We start from the raw sequence: 18240 nt of genomic DNA on the forward strand, positions 1-18240 counted from the left end.
TGGCCCAACAAAAACCATATTTCTTATTCTTGGAATAATCTAAGCTTTATAAACACCAATTATCCTGAGGAGAAAAAAAAAATAGAAGATAGAGAGAAAAAAGTGAAAAATGGAGTGAACATTATTTTCTTCTTAATCAAAAAGCATTATTATTATATTATTTTTACAATTGATTAATACCACATCCTCTTTTTATTAATCGTGAAAGGTTTTTAATCTTTAAAAAGGTTAAAACATGATGAATTATATTGTAAATTTTTTTCTCATCACGTTTTACGAAAAAAGTGATATTTATAACATTTTATTCTCACCTACTAAACACTTGTTTCATCACGTTTTACTAAACTCACCTTTAAAATCAATTTATAAAGCAAGAATTATTTTTAATTCTATATGTTTATTTTGAAAAATACTTGTGTACTTTAATGTATCGTAATTCTGGCATATCCCAACACAAACCAGCTTTACTTTATAAGATTTGCAATTACAAATCACAAATTATTGAAAGTACAAACATTGTGTTAAAAAATATTGCAACATATTTTAAATTTGTTGTCAGTATTTCGAAAATTAAATTCATTCTCTTAATGTCGGTTTTAACTTCAACTTATTAATCTACAATAGTACATAATCAAAATTTTCTTGAACCGTTTTGTATCAAAATTACTTTTAAGTATAATTTTTTTCTGTGTAAGATATATAATAATTCATGTAACAGTTCTATTTTTTTTCATTTTTCAATATATTTATATTTAAAAAACCAAACACAAATTAAAATATATTTTTTAAAAATTGATTTTTTTATAAATTTTAATTACAATTAATATCTCGTAATGATTCACTCAGTATTTTTAAAATAAAAAAAATCCAAATGCAGAAAATGAGTTGTTATTGCTAATGTTAATAAATACGCTAGCTTTCTTCGTTCATAAAATAAAAATATGGGAAATGAAGTTCAGACCAATATTTTAAGAAAATCTTTAGAACAATATTTGAAAAATATTTATGACCAGAATAGTTTTAAATTACCCTTTCATACCAATGAACCCATCGATAAAAAACAGCTTAAAATTAATTTTAAACAACCTAATTAAAACAAAAGTAGTATCAAGTAAATCATGTTATTTTTTTTACGTTGAAGTGAAAAAAAAAAAGGCAAGTAAATATAACTCAGCAAAATATGCTGATTGAAATGTTTTCGACAACTAATCCTATTTAATAAATTTACGTGTTTTTGTTTGATCCACAAAGTCATATTTTATGAGTATTGTTCTTCTTATATAGATGTGATTTTAGAACCCTGAGTTCTTATTGAATCAAATCAATTTAGTTTTTTTCTTCTTCTAATGAATCCACTAAATAGAAGTTAAATTTCGCAATTCACTTGATTAAAAAAATAGTAATGTTAGTCGAAAGTATAACTTAGGAATTAATGCAATAAAGAATTTGCATTAATATAACCAAAAGATACACGTGTAGAACAAGAATGTAAACTTTTCTTTTTAATCAGCAACAACAGCAACATAAACTAATATGCTAGAGACATACGTAATGAATTATTAAATCATTATTAACCAAATTTTTAACTATTCAATTTTGAGAGGCGATAAAATAATTACTCAATCCAATTGTGCACAGTTCATTTACTTAAAATTATTACAATTTAACCGATAATGTTAATTGTTCCATTTGAGATTACTTGTTTGTGATAAATTTTATATTTTGAACCTTTAGAGTCAATAACTGTATATTCAAAGTTTGTTACTTGAGACTTTATTATGGTTTTGTATCTAAAAGAGGATAAAAAGGAAAAGAGTTTTTAAATTGGCTTAAGCCTCCACTTCTAATCAATATGAATTTATTGGATATGCACATATATAAGAGAAATGACTAGTCATCTCTATTAAAAAATAAGATTAATAATTCGTCTTTTCAAATTCGTTAAATGATATCATTACGATTATATATATATATATATATATATATATATATATATATATATATATATATGAAATATTATCAACTTTAAAGTATGAAATTCTATAATAGTTTTATCAACATTTTAGAAGATAGAAGAAAAAATAAGTTTTTAAATTATCTTAAATCTCAATTCCGATGTAAAATTATTGGATGCAATAGAGAAGACAAATTTTTAAAGAAAGATTCTTAATATTTTGAAAATTATTGTTGGTCCATTTTATGATGAACATAAAAAAAATTATTCGAGGAAACATTTGAATTGAATATTGATTATTTTACTCAGACCATGTACGAATACTGTTTTTCCTTATCTTTTGAAAAAACAGTTTTATATGATTATGATAGATGCATGCTTGTTATCTATTTCCACTGGTATGGTGGGTATATGATTGTTGCAGATCTTTAATCAACACCATACAAACTTACCAAGTTTTTTTTTGTCTATATCCTTACAATGAGTCGGCCACACCAATATCATATCATGACGACTCTATTCACATCATGATTGGTCTATTCTTTGAATTGCATAAAAAAGACATTAGATACCGAAAATTGAGCTTCAAAAAAGAACAAAATGCATTGGTGGATATAAGTATCTCTAAGTTCAACTCACTGCAGTAGAACAAATGGCTAGAAGTCAAACTTTTACCACTGAAATTTACTTTCAGTGGGAATAACTGATTAATATAATTCCAATGGTCATACATATGGTTTCCTTGAACCATAACTCCACTAAAGTACACCAAAGCAAGTAATTTTTTTCAATTGAATTTAGCCACTACAATAACAAGTGCTAAAAAAAATAACATGAACTAGATAAACAATTTCAAGTGCAGAAGACACATTAAGTAGAAAAGTCCAGAACTAAGGAAAAAACCTAAAACCAAGGGTAGAAATCCAGAACCAAAATGATAAAAACTAGAAAATCCAAAAAGGAAGGCTTTATAAAAGCTGCACAATAGATTAGAAACAATTTTTAAAAGATAATAAATCCATATATATGCCACTAAGAATGAATAATGCTCTCAACAATTCACTCTAGATGATGTTCACGTAAGACTTAAACTACTTTTGAGTAACAACTGACAGCCAAACTCATTTAATAACTTTTGATTGAACAAAAGTAATAAAAAATTACACTTAGGAGGTAAAATTAAATTAAATCTAGTGGTAAGGAGCACTGTCAAGTATTATCGTGAGTCGTGACCACTTTCTTTTTTATATCAATACACCATTTTGAATTTGTCAATTTTATGATGATCATTGCATATGCAAAACAACCTAAACTGTGAATATTATCGCTACGGTAGTGAGATATTGAAGACCAAGGCTAATCAGCCACATGATTGGAAGGGGGGCTTGAGAATGGGGCGATTAGATAATTGATACATGTTTAGAAACCCAATAGAAACGAACGTAGAAGATTTACTTTATAAGGAAAACGATTGGGCAAGATGTGGGCGAAAATAAGGCATTATCATAATTTTTCTATGACAAAGGTTACATGATACAAAGCAGATCATTTCAAGGCCCCCACAAGGAGATACCTGGAAAAAAGACAACGTATGATCTACCACTTTTACAATAACTTATCATCAATCAAACATTTCTTTCGACGCTTTTCATTGTGCCTCTCTGGATCCGACCTACACAAAAAGGAGAACCTCGTGAATAAAGGACGAAGGCATATTTAGGTCTAGGCATAAAGAAAACACACCGACTTAAACTGTAATACGTATCAAAGACCGAAAAACACAAACTACAACCAGCACTTCTATAAAGTGCAGTCAGCAATACAGCAGAAAGGTAAGTATAGCAGATGCAAAAACGTATTCTCCTTATTATGGTGAAAACATCTAAAATCATTTAATTCAACAATTGCCAACATGCCTGAATGGAAATTTTTCAATACCAGGGAACAAATTATTTTTCAGTATCATATACACTGCAGTATTATTTTATCAATGCATGCATCGCTTGAAGTTGTTGTGACCCATAACAAAAGACTCCTATATATAATTATTTTGGACTTCAGGCATTTTCATCATCTCCCTTTAATGAACCTACAACATCTGGTCCCATTTAGGAAAACAAATTCCAGAGTACGAAAGAAAAAATCATTATCAAATTCCCTGCCAATTCAGTAATTGTTGACACAGATCAGACCATAAGGAATTATTTCCGAACCAATTCAGAAAATTATAACAAGGTTCATGACATTGTCCCTAAATTGTCAAAATTATTCTCTCCTTCACAATTCCCACTCTTTCCCATGTCTCAGCTACTGATAATGAGCATCCCTCGAAAGTAATTTGCTGCCCTAATCTCAGCCGTGGAATCATCCATTATTTTTTTATACTTCAGTGTGTCAAACAGCAAGGTCATCAGACAAACAATGTGTCAAACAGCAAGGCCACAAGACCAAAATTTCCAGAAAGATGATAACTACTATCACTAATCAAGCACAAAAGAAGAAAATATAAAATAATAATAATAATAATAATAAAAGATGGTAAAGGAAGAGATGATGGCACCTTAAGTCATCGCCTAGATCTATTCTTGCAGCAGCGAAACTCGGCTAACAGAGCTATATGATCAGAGGACCATTCAGGAGAAGGAAGTGCGGTGTCTTTCCTCAAACTCTCCTCATCCAATAGCTCCAACAATGACTCCACAACCAATGAATCCGCTGAAACCAAAAAAAGACGTCACTTCATAAACTGTAAACAAATGACCAGGATGTTAAGTTGATCAAATTAATAACATCATTGCAAGATATCACACCTGTGTAAAATATGTAATCTAGAGAGCCAATAAAATCTCTGGTTACATTAGTGAATAAAGGTTCATTTGTTACATTGTCTAGTCTCCGTTTATGCTGCTCAAATCCAAGACCAACTGTTCTTGCAAAGGATGAATATGCACTGACCTAAAATTGAGATAAATCCACAACCAGAAAAAAAAAACAACTAAAATCAGGAACAACCATTTCGAGGAAAATACATAATATATAAGCAATTCTTCAATACATTACCAGTGGCAACTGATGAACCAGCTTGCTGTGAGGACGCAATATATTAAGTGGGTCAACAGCTAAATCAGGATGGGATGGGTCTACCTTTCCCATTGCAAGAAGTGCATGAGGAGCACTACAGAAAAATAAGAATATAACTTTAAGAAACAAATTATTGACAATAATAAAAGACCCTTGCAGAACAACAAACAATATAACCAGAAAGTAAACAGACCTTCCTGGAACTGAATTAAAGTCCCCACAAACCAACATTGGAATGTCTGCACTAGCAGCAATTTTCTCCAATCCTTTCAAAAGAGTGTGCACCTAAAAAGAAGAGGAAATTCATAAGTGTCATGTTCCAAATAAGCACACTATTCAATATGAAGAAGCAAAAGAAATTACTTACCTGCCAAAGTTTGACATCCTTTAAATCTTGATGAACATTTACATGTGTATTTGCCTAAAATCACAAGCAATATATGACTAAGTAATAGAGATTGTGTTACTAAAAAAGTAATTTAACCCAAACTCACAGACAGGGACGAGTGAAATATTGCATATCTTTAGACGAAATAAAGAAATAGATCCAATGATGATTTAAAAAAAAAAAAAAACTAAACCATAACAGATTACATTATACATTTTGACTTAATTTATGTAAAAAGAAAATCAAGAGTTCTTGTATCAGAACAACCATCATCCTAAAAATAATAAACCAAAAGCTGCTTAAGACAAAAAGCCATAAACAAATATTACAAAATGAACTGTTATAACAATGCATGACTGAGAAGAGAGCGCGCTGGGAAAACAAAAGGCGTACAACATAGATATAAAGTATGGACCTTGATGGTAAGCGTATGCAAGACCATCTTGGTTGAAACAAATAAAGTAAAAGTAAGAATTTACCACGCAAAGAAGCTGTCTTTTCCCAGGATTGTCAACAGGCTGGTTAACTTTTGCTTCTAAAACAACTATTAATGCAACATTATCCTAAGAATGAATAGAAAACTTGGTAAGGACTACACAATAAGAGAATCATTATTTCAAAGTAACATGCAATCTTTAGTGCAATAAGCTACCTTAACCAGTCTATTCAAGGCAGTTTTCTTCTGAGTGGTTGGAATCACAGCATCTGTTAAAGACTGTGCAGCCTTATTAAATTCAACCTGTAAACAAGCAGATATCGCTTTATGTTGCGTACAAACCAAAGAGAACTGGCATATACACTGATACACTCAAAAATTTCAACCTCGTATTTTTTCACATGTGAAAATCTGTCCCTACGGAAGAATGTTGCACACCCATCAATTGTATTCATGTTGCCACTATATACCTGCAAACCGACCACAAACGTCTTAACTTCAAAAAGTAATTTAAAAAATGATGAATCAAACCATAATAAATCAGAATACTCTAAAAACCTCATTTGTTTTCCTTTTGTAAAGACCATAATAGCCATGTTTGTCCAGTTCAGGAGAAAAAAATTCTTCATAATGATCACTTTGAACCTGGCGAAATAAAGATTGCATGTCATCCAATAGAAATTATTAGAAAGGTGAATATAATGCATTCACTAGAACATCGTACCACTTCCAGCAACAACAACCCAGTAGCAATCAAATCCTAATTATTTAAAATTCATTCAAAACCAGTAGCAATCAACGTTCAAAATAAAATATTAGTACAGGTGGCAACCTTGTTTCATGTCCCCAAGTCCATAATAAAGCCTTATTATATATAAACCATTTGAAATTGAACATGACTATCAAAATAAAATTTGGAAATAAATGAGTTGAAGATCAGTAGTGTTATTAGAAGTATTGGCCAATGAAATCATAGCCAAAAGAGCATTTGCATACCTCTTGAAGACAAATAATATCAGCACGGTAAACAACTATTTCTCGTAACAAATTTTGCCTGCGATATGGCCAGGAAAGAGCCCATGAAGGGCAGTAATTGTATAGATCATTTGAGGCATATGAATCAGACAATATGTTGTATGATAGAACAGTAAATGTTCCTGATGATGTAATGCGTGCATCAGCATCCAAATGTCCCATCCCCTCAACATGTATTATTCGGCGTGGGCTGGGCGAGGGGGCAGGAATGACACGGGATGTTAGTAGAGTGCTAGCATGCCCTACAGTAAGTTTAGTCTCTGCATCAACTACAGCACACTCAAATTTAAGGACATGACCAATGTCATCAGCTGTTGGCGTATACGTCTTGGATCGTCCAACTTCAAACCAAGTTTCACCACCACTTCGTTGTGTAATGGCTGCTGGATAAACAGGTGCAGACCCGTTTGTCAAGCTAGCACTTGATGCAGAGGAAGATAAGGTGGTGTTGATTGATCCAGATCCAGAATTATTAAATCGCCCAAATAACTCTTCTTCCTCGTTTCCATTTTCATTACCTGAACTTGCAGCACGATCATGTAAGACACGATGATGCTGCCAAGCATCTGAAAAACACTTTGGAGTGCAGTGGTAACTTTTGGCAACAGGTACCTTAACCTTTAGACAACCAAGGCACTGCAGTGTGGCCTGCTCAGATGGATGTATACTACAAACAGCAACCTTTTTATCACTCTGTACACGATACCTTCCATAGATTACCAAACACATGTCAAATGATAGAAGCAAAAAAGGATCAATACTTAGATCTGCATCAGCTCAACCGAAAAATTACATAAAGGTAGGTAGTAAATAGGGATCAAAGTGCTCTTCGTAATAAAAAATTATCAAACCATTATTTAAGCAAAATCCACCTAATAATATTAACAAAACTCTTTCAATAATTATCCAATTTGGGGTAATAATGGAATAACTTTGATAGTTCTATAAATGTCCAAACTTCAAAAAAAAGGTGAAAAAACAGATAACACCAAACACATCATACCAAATTATGAATTAGAATTACATACAAAGCACGTATCAAACAAACACATGACTAACATTATAACTGGACCAGATACATTAGGCAATGTCTATTCATCAGCAAAAAACACCACCAGAGATGCCATCCCAAACAGATTGATTAAACCTACATACATTGTCCTCTCTTACACACATGAAATCGCAATAATCACATACGAAATGATGGAAGGGAAATTCATTATTTTGCATAGGGAGCTTCTGAATAAAACTTTACTTGGATAGTGATTTATTGAGAAGGTGGAATATGTTATAGCATTCCAAGTGCAGACTTCAAGTTTGTGAATGAACACCTGTGCAGACTGATACTTCTAAAGACTAGATCCAAAAACGAACTATAAACAAGCCATACATCACAGCCTAATAGAATTCAGTACTATCCTTGAAAATTTGAATAATCAAATCAATTAACATCAATGAATAAGCAAGACAAGTTACACGAAAATGGTAAAGGAAACAGAACCCAAGTAACCATGAGACCACCAAAGAAAAAAAAAACTTCTTTCAACATAATCCACTGCCTCAATATTTTTTTTTCTCAGACTTCTACTTCGGTCAAAATGCAAAATGGAGACATCAAAAGACACAAAATTAATAGAACAACCTGAACTATCCCCGTAATTTATAAGGCAATAATAAAACCTGCTGGATAACCATAATGTGCTTAATTTAATCACCACAAAATATGCACAAAAAAAATCGAAAAGTCAACCCAAATTGGACCAAAATACAAGTAAACATTAAAAGAGAGCAAAAATAACCTGCTATTACACATTCAACAACAAGTGTCTAGGAGCATACACACTTCACTCTTGATTTTAGTAACATGAAATTGAAAAGGACGCACACATTGAAACTCAGGTATCAACCAACTAAGAGTAACAAAGAAAAACCTGACAGGTAAGGAAACACCACTTAGGTAACAAATAGGAACAGACAGTGTTGTGTAAAAAAAAAACTGAGAATTCAGACAAGAAAGGAGAGGAATGATAGACCAGCAGAACTAACCACTTGTAGCGCAAGAAATGACCATCTAACGGGGCGGCTTCGGGGACATCGTCGGTGGTAACGGTCTTGTCAGGTCGGCGTAGGAGCACGTAAGGCGTGAGCTCACAGCCTACAATGGGAATATCAGAAGGGAGGTGCACGCGCAGCACGCTCAGCATGCTTCACTCTTGGCAATCGTCACCAGACTGTAACCCTATCAACCACGCCCCCGCCGCAACACCACGCTCGCACCTCTCGCGGAGCCGGATTCCGGCCGGATCCGCCATTTACTTCTCCCCAATACCCGCCAGCCTTGACGGACCCGCCCAAACCAAACCCTGTTGCGCAATCGGAACCACCCCGGATCTTGCAGGGAAAGGGAGGGATCGAGATTTGACGTTCTTGAGAGAGAGAGTTGGCTTTTAGAGAGAGAAACAGAAAATTAAATAATATAGGATTGAAGATATTAGGGTTTTACAGGGAAGTCGAAGTAATCACTTCCGCTTCTTCCTCTTTATTTTATTTTTTTTAATTATTGAGACCTTGTCGGAGAGAGAAATAGGATCTATGGGTTATATTATGAATAGATCATTACTTCTTCTTTTTTCTCTTCTTCCTATTTTCTCTGTATACTCACATCTTATACTATTTTTACATTCACATCATCATAAATCACTATATATTATAACAAAAATTTATTCATATTTATAATAGTTGTTTTAGAAGTATAAGCTCAGGGGAGTAAGCTGAGTTTTTCGATATAATGCTTATTTTGTACTTAATTCTTAATTATACCTACCAAAATAACATTTTTTCCTGCTAGAAGTGTTGTTCTTTTAATTAGTCTGATTGTTATTGATTTAAATTTTTTTTTGTGAATTTTTAGTCGTTAAATAAAATACTTTTGTAATTATAATGCTTTAATCTTTAAATCTGAGAACCCATATTTGTCTGTGGCAATTTGCAAGTTATTCAGTTTTGTGTCTGAGTTATTGTTTTCATATAAATAGTATGCTGTTTCAATCTTTCAATTCCTGAATTTTTACCCTGAATATGAAATATTACTTAAATTGCTTCCTATTTTGTTCTTCTTTATTATTTAATACTGAATTATGTATGGATATAATGACAATGGAATAAGACAACATAATAATAGATATTGTCGTATTGATACTAAGTAAATCACAAATATCAACAATCAAGAGAAAACATTAAATCAATCTCACTTTCAAACCTTTTATTTTTTAACTTTAAAATTGGTAAATGAACTTTTTTAACTTTTATATATATATATATATATGGATAATGATACTTTGACAACATTTTTTTAATATTTTAATATCATCTACATGTCATTCTGTGATTGGTCCAAAATTACTCCACAATCAATAATAATAATCATAAACACTAACATGGACCAATCACGTAATGACACGTAGATAATGTTAAAATGTTATTAGAAAAATATTCTCAAAAATAAATAATGTTAAAATGTTATTAGAAAAATATTTTCAAATATCATTATCATATATATATATATATATATATATATATAAAGAGTAGATATTATGTGATATTGTTGAACAACTGATGGTGTGTCATTTCAACTGCCCACTCACACGTAGTCCTTTCAATCTCTTGACTCATCTCTTTACTTCACAATCCAATTGGTAGTTCTTAATAATTCTACTCAAGTTCCTACTTCAAGGTTATTTTTTAATTGATAATCTTTTATTGATGGTATGATGTGACAATTAATCACTTAAATAAAATAAAAACTCACGCGAGATTTAGGTGTTTTGTTTTTTTTTATTTTGATGACATGGTGTTTAACATAAATGAGTATTGTGGTAACGAATGATGGAGGAAATAAGAGATTGTTTATAATTTATTGTTATTTAAAAGATTTATATTCCAAATTAAGAACAAAGAAAACCAAAGTTTGTCAAATTTTGTAGACTACAGTCAACCAATAATTTCAGTAAAATGTTCATCCACAAAACTCGTGTATAAAACATAAAACTTTAAAACAATCTCATTAAAAAAAAGTCTTATAATTATACTAAAATTTTAGTATAATGCTAAGCCAATTAAAGTCATTCAAGCGTGTCACAATTTGTTTTGAGTAATTAAAATAAATAATTCAATGATTATTTTTAAACAAAGTTTTATACAAGGTACTTTTATATCATAAATTCACACAATTTCAAATGAATGTGAATGAAATTATATTAATTAAATTTACTTTTTTATTATGAAATTATATAAACACAGCACGACTTACTTTAAGTTAAATTTTAAAAAAATGTACCATTTTCATAATTTTAAACTCAAATTACACCACTTTTTGTAGAAAGCTTATATCTCTAAAGTTTTACAATATAGAGTAATATGTATTGTTAATGGATATTTAAAAAAAGGAAAAATAGTCAACAATGACAATAAGTTAAAAGAACAAAAAAATTGGGTTAATGAAGTTGCAATGTTCACGGTTCTTCTACAAAGTTGTTTGCAAGATATATTATCATATTATTTTGTATAAAAAATATTATCCTATAATAATTGCCTTCAAAATCCATTTTATTAGCTTTGCAAGTTTTAAAATGTTATCTTTTTTATCCTAACAAAAAAAACTCAGAAGCACCACCAAGCTACATAGAGCATATGAAAATAAATGGTCTTCAATCTGCCAACACAAGTGGTCCCAAATGATATTCTTTATTGCAACACCTAAACTATTCCACAATTTTTCTAATATACTGACTAGAAATAAATAATATTATGTGTAGAAACTGAAAATACACATTTCAAATATACAAAATTAACTAATAATAAATTATATGTCTATATACATATTTTGTTTTCTCCTCAAAAAATCATTTTTGAGTCAAATATATTTGAAAAAAAAAATCAATTACATGTTATTTTTTTTGAGAAGAAAAAAGAGAAAAAGTAAGCATATTTTAATATTTCTCTAATGTTTACCCTAAACTAATTGAAACGGAATTTTAAGTTGTTAGTAAACTTAAGCTCAAATTGCCAAACACCCTACACTTTTGTTTTAGATTTTTAACCTTCAACTTTAAAACGTTATTTAAAGACTAAACATGACCTAAGTATACTTTGACTGGAGTTTTATGTGACGGGGATAGATTTCCATGTTCAAATTCATATTTTGATTAAAATTTAGTTAAGTGTATGCTAAATTAACTTTAAAACATTTTTACTTAGTTTGAGAAGCCAATATTGTGTAAAACTTATTTTGTTTGATATAATTTATGAGTATTAAATTGAATAAATATAATAATTGATTTGACAGATTCACTGAATATGTTAAATTTAGTAAGTTTGGTATAATTTAAAAACTAATTAATTCTTTACCGGTTAATTTCATTTTCAACGCTTAATATACTCCAAAGTCTTTATCATAAATGTTAAACTTATCCAAAGTTTAATATGTACAATCACAAAAATAACAACACATAATTCAAAAAAATAAGTTTGCTAAATGTTTATCCTATAACAAATTATCAAATAAAATAGATATCCAAAGCATATGAAGTAAATATCTCCTTTCACCAAATTATGACTCAACCCATACATATATAATTTCGCAATAAATGAAGAATGACAAATTTGTAAATAGTTTTAAAAAGTAATTACCCACTCTAACAAAATATTTTAAATCATAAAAACTTTCTGTCTAAATTTTAAGTTGATTAGTTAATTTCTTTATCAATACATTATATTGTTTAGAAGAAGATATTGAATTTATCACGATAAACTATTGGTGTAAGTTTTTATTTTCTACAACTGATTATCTACATTTTTTTTTCTCGGAGTTTGAAAATTATACATATTCAAGTTGTCTCAATCAACTAAAAAAGAGGAATATGGAGATAATATAAGCAAGCAGGTATATTTGTTGTGTAGTTTAATGTTTTGAAAACACATAACCTAATGAATACTCAAATTGTTCTTTCTAAGATAAAGTCGCTTAATTCTAAACATGTATTTTTTACATTTACTTAAGTTCAGTTTAAATATGTTGAGAAGTGATATTATATTTTATATTAGAAAGACATTTCATTTAAATTTGTGATGCACGAAATTATGGTTTAATTGGCGTATACTGTTTTTGGATTGAATGGAGGGTTAGGACTAATTTTTTATTATAATTATTATTTTAGTGTCCTTGAAGTTTAAGTAAAGAAACACATGTTTTTCTTATGACAAATTTACATGAGAACAATTAAATGTTAAATTATGCTCTCTCTTTTTAAATTATTGTTTCTCTTTATATATTCTCTTTAAAAATCTAAGTAGTGTTGAAATTATGTTCATATAACAATTTTCTTATGATGCGAGATTTGAAGAAAGAGATGTAAAAAAATATTTCTTTTGAAAATTTCATCACTCAAGTAACAAGTGATTACCAAAACAATGGTATTCCACTTAAACAAGAGAAAAAAAATTGTTCTCTCTTATAAATTTAGTATCATTCAAAATATTAACTACATTGAGATATAAAATATAGTAAGTCAAGTTAAAATTTGTTTTCTATCAAAACAATGTGAGAGAGTTTGCTTAATTACATACACATGGACTTTATTTCAAAACTTAAATTACATGAGTTTAATAACTCATTTTATTGACAATGATTTTGAAAACTTCAAAATAAAATTTTGAATTTAACTTAAATAATGGGTCATTTAGAGTAACTCATTGTTAAACATGTTGAGGCTTGTTTGAATAATTAGAAATTGAAATGAGTCCTTAGTATCACTATAGATAATGTTATAACAAATGATGTTGGAGTCCAGTACCTCAAAAGAAGGATATTATCGTAGAATTGTCTTGTCTTACAAAGAAAATATGTTCATGTGTATTGTTGTACTCATATATTAAGTTTGATTGTGAATAATAGCTCAAAAGATATCAACTATTCAATTTCAAAAATTCAGAGTGCATTTAAATATGTGAAATATTCTCTGACTACATTTGCTAGATTTAAGGCATGTGCTGAATAAGAGAAAATTTCTTATAAATGTATTGTTTGTCTTGATGTTAAAACTAGGTGGAATTCAACTTACTTAATGCTAGAAACAAGCTTGAAGTGTAATGATGTCTTTGTCTTGCTAAATATGCAAAATAAAAAAATTGGTGTTGACATGACCAAAAATATGACAGTGTGCGTAGAAAATGATTAGAAATATGTGAGGTCTGTTATACTATTTTTAAAGATATTTTATGACTTTACCATACACATTTTTTATTCTTCTTATGTCACCAGTCATGTGTATACGAATCAGGTGTTTGGAGTTGATAAAAATATTCGACAATATTTTGGAAGTAGTGATGTGAACATAATATTGATGACAATGATGATGAAAGATAAGAATGAAAAATATTGGAGAAATTTTAATGAAATTAATGTCTTAATATTGATTGTTGTTGTGCTTGATATTAGGAGTAAGTTAAATTTTGTTAATTACTTCATTTATATATATTTGAATCTAGTATGCAGTGAATTAAAATAAAAATTATTGTCATATTTAAAAACAATTTATTAAGAATATCAAAGTGTTGAAGAGATTCTCAAAGTAGAAAAAAAGAATCCCAATTAGATTATGATCCTCATGACATGAGATTTTACTAAGAGTTATACAATATAGATTTGATTATGTATCAGAGTTTGATAAATATTTGAGAGATATCTTTAACCTTATACAAAGTCAGTTGAACTTAATATTTACATTGCTTGAAACTCAACTCAACTAAATTTTTTATCCTTGTGAGCATGGTTGAGGAGGTTTATCCATTCCCATTTCAATAGTAGAACTAAATTTTTTATCCTTGTGAGCATGGTTGAGGAGGTTTATCCATTCCCATTTCAATAGTAGTATGGAGTATGCATTCAGTACAAAAGGAATTATAGTTAATCCATATAATAATTGTCTAACACTTAAAATAGTGGAAGTTCTTTGTACACTAAGGAACATCTTTCTATATACTTTTTTAAGAAGATTCTAAACATTTGATAAATTTGAGCAAAGTAAAATTTATATGAAGAATTTATATATATTTTAGTTTATATTTTAAGTTTTCAAAAATAATAAAATATTGTATTTTATTTTTGTACTGATCTTTTCTATTTACTTAGTTTATAATGAGAACCTATACTAGGAATAAAGTAGATAAATATTATCTTTTCTAGTTTTCGATTCAAAAATATTACAATTCGTTTGAAGACGAGTGTAGTTTGAAAATTAGGTATATAACAGTAAATAGTTACTTAATTTACAACTCGGCTTTTCCTTCTGTGAAGAAAATGAATCTTGCAGTTATCCTAGAACACCATGTGTTTCTGTACCTATAGAAATAGACTAAACAGGGAGGTTGAAGAGGGAAAAATAGAGATGACATAAAATTGATATGGTGAGAGAAGGAAGCTAGTGAAATATATGGTATTTCATCTCAACATGTCTGAAGATGTTGCTTCAATATTTGTTACAACCTGCAACGACTAGGAAGTTATTTCAGGACGGTAGGAGTTATCAAGCATTTATGTTATCGAACACTTGGAAATTAGAGTAACTGTGCCTATCAAAATCAACAAACCTCATGACAACTTATTCTAGGATGACAACAGTATTAACGCTTAAAAGTAATATATCATGCATTATATTAGTTCATTTAATAGTAAAAGTTAAATTTTCTTTGATCAAATTAATCCTTGGCAATTACATTTTAAGAATGACTCAACATGTTTGGAAATCAATAATGTAATAAAAATAAACATGAGTCAACAAACATGAGTCTATGACTGACTATTATAGCCATGAGAAAATTTCCATTCTCTAAATTCCATCATTCACCTTCAACCTTCTCATATTAAATAATTTTGAATAAGCATGCAGAAAACATATTCTTCAAGATCAACTCTATAAAATTTATTCCCATGTTACTTCTTAAAAATGTGAAAACAATAATTTCATCCCGATGACTGTTCCATTTCACACTTCAGTGCTTAAAATAAGTACACCAATAAAGAACTAATACATAACTGAATTTAAGACATAAACTGCACAATAATGCATAATGATCAGAAGGGCCATAGGATAATGCATAATGATCAGAAGGGCCATAGGGTTTATTCTTTGAAGGAGTTTGAAAGAGACCGAGTCATGTGACATAATGCCATCCTAGTAGAGATCAAACACAACTAGAATATTTGACACAATGTCTGCCCACAACACATGTACAAAACAAATTTGAAGTATGAGAACAGCCACTTGATTAAGGGTCAACCAATCTATACCTCTAATTCATCAAACTACCATAATGGCATTCGAAAAACCAATCTAAAGGTTTCTTAGATTACAATTCTTTTTGGGATAACTAAATATACAATATTATAAAACAAATCAATTCAATCAAGAGCTGTCTAAATGATTTCGCTGGCCTCAAACTCTCTTAATAACACTATGCCAGAAGCTTGGTAAAAAAACACAATTCAGAGCACAGATATTTACCAAAAAATCCTTTCTTGTATTCAATCACTTTCGACCATTTATCCAGGGCTCCTGAACAATAATATAATGGAAATGACATTTTAACAAAGAAAACTCAAACAGCTTATAAATCCATACTAGCAATTCAAATATAACCATTGCTAATCATGAAGAACATTATACGCAAATCACAGGATGTAAAGCTCATTAAATACCGAATAAAACAGAACATATAATTGTATTTGGAGAATCAAACCATCAAAATTGTTTACAAGTGGCCTTAGAACGAGTAATCCAAAACTAAAAAACAACTTGCAAACCAACAAACAGTAAAAATTACTAATATCCTCCTTTAAGATCATTAACCACGTCATAAGGAATGGGAGTGACAGTTTCTAATGTAGCTCCTTCCACCATGAAACCTGGTTTGGGGCCCTCAGGTTGTCTCTTGGTGCTAATTTTCTCCCCCTTTGCCTTAGCATCCGCCTTTAGTTGATCATTCTTGATCTTCCTCAAACGGAACTCCTCAGTGCACCTTGAAGGCATCACATGCTCAACACGGACATGAATCCTCTTTCTAATAATTCTGTTCCCCACCTGCACAAAACAAACTACTCATTTAACAAGAAATCCCCTATTTCAAAAGGTATGCCCACGAGTTCAGGACAAAAACCTTATAAACTAAAATTAATTTCCTAGGAAGAAATCAAACAAATAAAACAGCATCAGAACACATCAATAGACTAACAGTAACGCGCTGAAGGCACAAAATACGACTTAGAGAGCACGGCTGTAAACCTATAAACTAAAATTAACAATGCATGGAGTATAGAGAATTGACAACGGAAAAGGTAATACGACGCATAATATTAAATAGAAAATATGATGAATCCAGAAGAAAAGCAATAACGGCGTTAGGGTTTCCGGGAGAGTGAATACCTGTTTGTTAACCTCGACACCAATGGCGCGTTTGGTGACATTCCAAACACGACCGGTGCGGCCATGGTAAAACTTGTGAGGCATACCCTTGTGGACGGCGCCGTTAACCTTGACGTCAACGTAATCGCCGATGTGGTATGTTCGGAGATAAGTTGTGAGGGCGATGGTTCCCTTCTTCCTGAAGGGACGAGAGAATGAATCTCTCGTGCGAGATCTCAAACCGTGACCAGCCGGCATTGTTCCTCACCTAGGGTTTCTCTCTCACTCTCTGCGCTCGGCTCGGGGCAGAAGGAGCTATCAGTCTTATTAAACCATCTTATAATTATGTTTTATAGTGGAGCAGATGGCTAGGGTTTTGGATATGTCAAACGGGCTTTTCTTTGGGCTTTAATTAATGGGCTAACTGGTATATCTCAGACCTCAAAAGACCAACAATTCTTTAATTATACTCCAATTTTTTTTAAATTATAAAGGAGTGTCTTAACTGTAATTATGTTTATTTTTCAAATAGTGGAGTATTCTAATAAGACTTTTTGCTCTTTTTTAGTTTTTTTTTTCATGGTAGCTCTTAAGATTAAATAAAATACACGATTTAGGTAGTGAAATATCTTTAACTTCAAAGATATTAGATTTGGTTTTAGAAAATTAATTTTAATTGTGGTTAGCTAAGAAATATGTTACTTATATTATTTTTGTTCCAATTTTTTCCAAAGTAATTTTTTTAATGTTCAAAGTTTATCTTTAATTTAAATAAATATAATATTTATCACGACCAAAAACTATGAAATTGAGTTTGGTAGAATCCTACCATCACTTCGTTAATTGTGGATTTAAGCTTGGTAATGATTTTAGCATTGAGTTGCTATCA

General features: G+C 30.3%; 2 protein-coding genes across 2 annotated transcripts; both read right to left on the reverse strand.

The window, feature by feature from the left end:
• Positions 1-3437: 3437 nt before the first annotated feature.
• Positions 3438-9452, reverse strand: LOC124846588 (carbon catabolite repressor protein 4 homolog 1-like). Its single transcript, XM_088116486.1, has 12 exons — positions 8941-9452; positions 6856-7600; positions 6418-6504; positions 6246-6329; positions 6076-6162; positions 5903-5986; positions 5403-5456; positions 5229-5320; positions 5015-5129; positions 4765-4909; positions 4515-4669; positions 3438-3626 (listed from the first exon to the last, which is right to left on the reverse strand). The coding sequence occupies exons 1-11, from the start codon at positions 9096-9098 to the stop codon at positions 4521-4523; spliced, it is 1800 nt and encodes a 599-aa protein (XP_087972612.1). The 5' UTR covers positions 9099-9452; the 3' UTR covers positions 3438-3626; positions 4515-4520.
• A 7200-nt stretch (positions 9453-16652) lies between these two features.
• Positions 16653-17679, reverse strand: LOC124819625 (large ribosomal subunit protein eL21x/eL21w). Its single transcript, XM_047291179.2, has 2 exons — positions 17373-17679; positions 16653-17030 (listed from the first exon to the last, which is right to left on the reverse strand). The coding sequence occupies exons 1-2, from the start codon at positions 17607-17609 to the stop codon at positions 16773-16775; spliced, it is 495 nt and encodes a 164-aa protein (XP_047147135.1). The 5' UTR covers positions 17610-17679; the 3' UTR covers positions 16653-16772.
• Between the last annotated feature and the right edge of the window lie 561 nt (positions 17680-18240).

The sequence above is a fragment of the Vigna umbellata genome, chromosome 5, assembly GCF_029865625.1.
Source record: "Vigna umbellata cultivar VRB3 chromosome 5, Vumbellata_1.0, whole genome shotgun sequence".
Classification (NCBI taxonomy): Eukaryota; Viridiplantae; Streptophyta; class Magnoliopsida; order Fabales; family Fabaceae; genus Vigna; species Vigna umbellata.